Below are 6,758 nucleotides of genomic sequence, written 5' to 3' on the forward strand. Positions count from 1 at the left end.
GGGTGCGACATTTTGATATGGTTTTTGTTAAGCAGAGCATCGATTATTCCTTCTTCTGCACTGACTCAACACTCTTCCAGTTGGAACATATTGTTATGGCCTCATAAATGAACATATATCATTGCATAATTGGACAGAGCAGAAAAATCGACCCGGGTGAAACGATAAACTCGGGTTTTACTGTCTGTAATAAATGTTAGTGCATCCTTAGTGGTTTGAGAATATATACAAACAATAATCAAGTGTTAGATTACAGTCATTATAAGGAGGCTCAAAGGAAAAATCAAAAGCACATGTGATTTTAAGGAAAAGTTTAATTTATTATTAACTGTGGATTATTTTGTTGCTTCTTCAAATATAAAAAAGTAATATATGTATAATATCAAATACAAATCTACTTTTTCTGAATAATAAATACTTTTTTTACACTACTGAAAAATGTGTGTTTTTCCTTTCCATACATATGTTCTTACAATATGTTCTTAATAAACTAGGCATACATCAGCTCACCTTGTGTGTGTGTGTGTGTGTGTGTGTGTGTGTGTGTGTGTGTGTGTGTGTGTGTGTGTGTGTGTGTGTGTGTGTGTGTGTGTGTGTGTGTGTGTGGAGAATCCTTAACAAGCCTCACCTGTGCTTTGTCGTTAAGTGGAATATAAAGCAGCTGCTGATGTCTCAGTTAATCATCCAGTCCCCTTCATTTTAGACTTGTGTTTTTGTTGGAAGGTGTGCTGGACATTGCCAAGCTCTGATACTGACTGTATTCTTTTTGGTTTTACTGCTTACAAACTGCAACATGCTGAGGCTTGGGAACATGTAAGTTACATTTCTTGTAGATTTCTTTCTATGTGTGTACTTAATTGTCTCTAAATGATGTGTTTTATGTGTTCAAGTTTGTTATGGATGGCTGCAGCTATCATCTTGTGTCAAGCCAGGCCTAATGTGAAGCTAAATTCGCAGTCAAGTAAGCTTCAATTCTCATCAAGTCATTTTACACAGCATATTAAGTCTGTTTACATTCTCCTCACAAGCCTTTTCTTTTAACAGGCAGTGGGTTAAGTGTGCCGCAAATGTAATGAGACTGTCGTTGGACAAGGCTTTAGCAGTGGGAAACCAGCTTGAGGTGGAGGCTATCAGTAAGTATTAACTGCTAATAATGCAGCTGATTGGTTCATCACTGAGGAAAGGGGTCCCTGACAAAGCTTATTTTCTCCCCTCAGATGGCACCAAGCACATTTTGTTAACACCTAGCATGGCTGCTCAGTGTGGATACAGCATGGAGTCTGACCCGTGGGGTAACACCAGAATCTACACCTCCCTGATGGGCTGCTTTGTGGACAACAAGGTTTGTTTTGAGCTAAAGTGGTTTAACAGCATTCAATATAATTTTCTACCAAGTGTAGCTGTGCTAATTCTGTCAAGTGACTGAATTAATGGCTCAACAAACACATGGTTGCTCCCATTTTTGTGTTTCCCTGAATTTATTTGTAACCCCTTACCGTTAAAAGACCCAAAGTACATTTCCCTTTTTGTTTGGTACATCCCTAAAATATTAGCTCTGCTCCACTCAAAACTGTATTCCTCAATTAATCTACTAGGTACTTTCTTGACTTGTTTGTTACATACACAAATATCCATTTAGACTTCAAATGTGTCCCTGAAGGCAAGGATATTACATTTTCAATGACAAAGAAGCTGGAACCAAAGAATATAAGGGAGTTTCACTTAATTTAGTTTTTTTTATATTTATAGGATGATGCTACATTTAACGTTGGCTTGAGACTCCAGATGTACAGCGAGAATCCATCAGACGTGGTCAGTCATGACGTGTCTCAGACTTGCAGCTACACTCGCTGGGCCTCCAGGGAGATCCTCTGCGACAGGAACTACATGGAAGTAGGTCATCTTTATATTGATGAGTCCACCATCTTGTGTGTATGGAAACGAATGCTAAAACCACCATTTTCTGTTTTAGGTTTCGCACCACATGGCTAACCTTGATGCTGAAGCTAAGGGTCAGACTCGGGATGGTAAAGACGAGAAGCTCAACGCCAATCTTGAAGTATGTTGAATTAAACTGTTCAGATACTACAGTTGAATTCCTCCCTACACCAATGAGGATTTAATTATTATTTGTTCTTTCCTGTAGGCCTCTGGTGCATCACAAGGTATCTGGAAGATGACGTTTTACACCCCAGAACCAGTGGCCATGGTGTTGCAAGAGGCTGAACAAGCCGGCTACGCTGCCAAAACTACCTCTAGTCGCCTGGTTATGCGAAGCCCGTACAATACAGCAGAGACTTATTCAGAGGATGTAAGCAACACACTCCTATACAGTGTTCCTTTCCCTCCTTGTCAATTATATTAAACCTCTCCTCTCTAGGTGGCTGGAGTCCCCATGGAGGTTTTCAGGGTGAGCGCCTACTACATGGCACCACAGGGTCTGAATGTAGTGAACTTGGTAGCTGCGTGTCCCAAAGGTGAGTCCTGAGCAACATATTTCCTTCACAGTAAGCTTAATTGTTGCACAGTTAACCTCAACAGCTCCATTTTGTCATTAACAGGTGGTGTCCTCTTCACCGAGGATATGATCTCTTGGCACGTACCTCGCCGTGTGACTCCTCTGTTGGACGGCAGAATTACAGTCTCAGAAATGCACATGGGAATCAACGGGCAGAGGCTTGATAGATCTCAGATGGCCGCACAGGGGTACACACTGAGCACCACAGACTTCCACATCGTCGTCGAGATCCCAGTGGGCTCGCCTGATGGTTACTACAAGGTTGGGGAAATCTGTAGATTAGAAATGCAAGAGTCACTAGTGCATTGGAATGTTTTATTGAAATGTCATGAATTATTGCAGAGCCATGCCCCAGATTACCAGTACCACATCACCTACTTTGTGGAGCCCATGCTTGAGGTACTGTGGAGAGAAGATGACACCCAAGATAATACCAGATACAAGGTTTTGTTCCCCATCATGACCCCTCTGATGCCTCAATCTCCCCAAATCCAGGATGGTAAGTCACATTTTCTAGTAGGTATGAAAAAATGTTGGTGACCAAAAAGAGGTTAGACTTTTACCTAGCTTTGGATCAATAAGTCTGACATAAAACACTCGAGGCCTGTTTCAGTGGTCAGTTTAAAAAAAATGGTGTGTTTGGATAGGAATTCAAGAGAGCCAAGTACAGTATAATCCACTTTTGCTTACAAAGACCGCCTTTTTTAAAAAAAAATTTAAAAGTAGCACTCAAGCTAATTACTCAATTGTTCTCTATCAACGTTCAGACAGGTTTAGAATTTGTAAACCTGCCACTTTCTGTTCCTCAGACACTGTCCCAGAGACTCGGGTGTTCAGCGTTCTCTTGGGAACCTTCCTCCATGACGTTGAGCTGAGGAACATCACCTTCTCCACCGGGGTCTTTACTGTTGAGGAGAGCAATGCCAAAGGCTTCACAGTCCAGGAACACAGCTTGGCTAATGGCTCCAAGAGCTTCTCTCTTCAAGTGCCCTTTGATGCCGATGTTGTCTTAAAACGTGTATGTGACAAGATTCAAAATATCACTTTGTACCAGCATATTTTCAGTGTTGCTGAGCTTTTATTTCATTTGTTGCAGAATCCTGAACGCTTGGTTACATCCTACTTCCTCCCTCTGATCTTTGGGTTGATCATCCTGCCTGAAGAAACTCCTTTTGCTCTCCCGGTCGACCTGCAGGCCTCTCTGCAGGATGTTGGTGAGATCATATTGAATTTGCTTTTGACAATATATTTATGCAAATTATGTTTTCTAAAATTAAATAAAACATATATATATTAAAAAAAAGAGTAAAAGCTACACCATCAAATGGATAATGCATGTTTTGCTGCTCTAGTGTTACCCATCATGGCTGGCACCTGTGACCAGAACCAGTTTTACATCAGCGTGAAGTTCGGGAGTCACGGCTCTAATTTCAAGGCTATCGTTGGACCTCGAGAGCTGACGGCTGAGATGGCTCAAGACTACAATTTCTATGAGAACAGCACACACCTCAGCCTCATTCTGCCATACACTGCCAAGGACGCTGTTTTTGAGGTATGTCAAAACTACAAAATCCCACCATAGATCTTCGGCATTGGCTAACTTTAATTTCTTTTCCACAGCTGCTCACTGCAGAATCAGTCAAATCCAGAATTGACTTGCTTCTGTTGGATCGTGCAAATGACTGGGTGCTTGCTGATCTCTATCTGGCTTGCTACTTCCCCTTAAAAGCAACTGGTGAGATACAATAGAAGTATATTTGCTGCTTTAATTGATGGATTTTTGTTGCTTTACACATTGCCTGCTTCATCCTCTAGAGTGCCACCCCAATGGCACAATGACCGCTGTGGCTGTGAAGGTTGAATCGACTCGTAATCTGAAGCCAAGTCAGCTGACGCTAAAGGACCAGTCCTGCACACCACAGTTCAGCGACGATCGCTTTGCATATTTCTCCTTCAGTGTGGATACCTGTGGAACCACCAGAACGGTGAGTGTGAAATAACATTTAAATATCAAAGGGGATTTTTGTCAAATGTTAATGCGTTTTGTTGTTAAATAGTTCTTTGACAACTACATGATGTATGAAAATGAGATCCGCCTGTCTTACAACAATGCCCAAGGACCAGCCAACACATCACCAGTTGATCCTGATTACAGGTAAAATATTTGATTTTGTATAATTGGAGATGAACACCTTCAATGTATGCATTTATATATATTTTTTTCCCCCCCTAATAGGCAAACCATTTCCTGCTTCTATGTGGTCAATGAGACTCAGACTGTTGCCTTCAGCGCTAAACCAAGAACCTATGAGCCCGCTGCAGAGATCGGCACCGGGCAGCTGATGGTGCAGATGAGGCTTTCCCAAGGCATGGTGGAATTTTACAACATCTTGTTCATGCATACAAAACCCTGCTTGCAGGGGCCCTTGAAAAAGAGATCTGTGATCTCAAGGGACCGATCTGATTAAATAAAGGTTTGAAATGAAACTGTAAATCTCCGGGCCTCCTGTCTCTAACGGGACTCCTGTCTCTAACGGGACTCTTCTCCTGCAGATCCATCCTACGAGCTCTTCTACCAAGCAGAGGATTATCCAGTGGTGAAATATCTGCAGCAGCCTCTGTATTTTGAGGTGGAGCTGATGCATTCTACCGACCCGCACTTGGAACTCATTGCTGAGAACTGTTGGGCTACCCTTTATGAAGATAGGACATCTCTGCCAAGCTGGGACATCATTGTCGACAGGTAATGTTGTGCAAAACTAACTACATGTTCTCGACTGAGACCTTTGTTCAGAAGTGAGTTGTGTAAACACTGTCTTAATGATCCACTAAAAAGCATTCTAATTTAACGGCTGCTTTATTTTAACTTTCGAATTCCTTCACTAGCTGTGAGAATCGCGATGACAGCTATTCAACAATTTTCCATCCCGTTGTGAGTGACTCCAGAGTTTTAGTCCCGTCCCACATCAAGCGCTTCTCTGTAAAGATGTTCACTTTCACTAAAGATGACGAGGTTCTGAAAGACCAGGTAAGACATGTAAATCCAAATCTGGAGTCTTTTGGCCACTGCTGCATGTAGCCATGTGTAATAAATCATCCTCTCTGTCCACAGATCTATGTCCACTGTGATGCAGTGATTTGTGACACAAGCAGCCAGGCAGATGGTTCCTGCAGAGGCCAGTGTGTGCATCCTCCAGGTCAGAGCTACTCGAGACCTGCAGGTGTAAAAAAGGGTAAGTGACCGAGTCTGAACAAATGTAGTCGATCTGGATGTGCAGTTGGTAATCTTTACTTGTTTTGCAGAGCGAAGAAGCACCGACTCAACACGCCAAAGGCAGATCTCCTCTGGGGCAATTATTCTGTCTAACCTTTGAATATGTTCTGAAGTATTTACATGTTGTTGTTTGCAACTTATGTACATTTGTTCATTGTTTTGTTTGGGACCAGGGGAACAGTTTTACCAATGAATGTACTGGACTGCCTTTTATATTAATGGATGACAATAACGACTCGTGTATTTTGAATAAAAAAATAAAAGCCACATTGCATGTCGTCACTTCCGCCTTTAGGAAACACAACAAACCTTAGAGAATTCACAGCCAATGGAGCAAGACAATCCTCAAATACTTGAAAATGCTCACTCTAAGTTTAAAAACCAGAGCTTCAAATGTGCAGAACAACTGTATACAAAGTGTATCTCTTCCTGCTTACAGTCCAGGTGCTGTTCATTTTTTGGCGATGTATAGCAAGTCTGTACTAGTATTGCAGCTTATTCTGCTATCCGTCAAATTCTGTGTCCCCAGTTAAAGCTAACGTCCATCGTGTTTCTCTTACTTTGTCATTTCATTACATGTATTGTTTAAGACTCTTTAACGATGTCATATTTACACAGGGAATGTGAAGCCAGTCATTTCGCCACTGCTTACAACAACCGCAGACAGATAAATTAGTGGTTTTTGGTGAAGCAGTGGAGGACTTCTCTTTAGCGATACAGTGACAGCAGCATTTCGATACCTTTCGACAACAGAGGACTCATCCACTATAGACTATAGGGCTGAAGTCGAATAGTCCATTTAGCTTAGGAACCTTCCTAACGGAGTGAAATGACCCGGCAGTCCCTCAGTGGCAGCCATGATAAGTGCCGTTCGAATTCTCTACATACGAAAGGTTTCAAACTTCCTTTATAACCTCCTTTAGCTTAGGAACCACTGGACCTCCCTTGACGAGAGGAGAAAGTGCT

The 6,758-nt window shown here is 42.0% G+C and overlaps 1 protein-coding gene across 1 annotated transcript; it reads left to right on the forward strand.

The window, feature by feature from the left end:
* Window positions 1-692: 692 nt before the first annotated feature.
* Window positions 693-6,010, forward strand: LOC117533118. Its single transcript, XM_034196757.1, is given in 22 exon segments — window positions 693-813; window positions 891-961; window positions 1,045-1,053; window positions 1,056-1,133; window positions 1,218-1,342; window positions 1,750-1,893; window positions 1,973-2,059; window positions 2,147-2,311; window positions 2,381-2,477; window positions 2,562-2,779; window positions 2,861-3,017; window positions 3,328-3,536; window positions 3,615-3,732; window positions 3,871-4,070; window positions 4,139-4,253; window positions 4,334-4,503; window positions 4,576-4,673; window positions 4,755-4,885; window positions 5,072-5,261; window positions 5,405-5,546; window positions 5,631-5,751; window positions 5,822-6,010. Coding segments are annotated over 22 exon segments (2,736 nt in total). The 5' UTR covers window positions 693-793; the 3' UTR covers window positions 5,893-6,010.
* The last annotated feature ends 748 nt before the right edge of the window (window positions 6,011-6,758 follow it).

Source organism: Gymnodraco acuticeps, unplaced genomic scaffold (assembly GCF_902827175.1).
Source record: "Gymnodraco acuticeps unplaced genomic scaffold, fGymAcu1.1, whole genome shotgun sequence".
NCBI classification, from domain to species: domain Eukaryota; kingdom Metazoa; phylum Chordata; class Actinopteri; order Perciformes; family Bathydraconidae; genus Gymnodraco; species Gymnodraco acuticeps.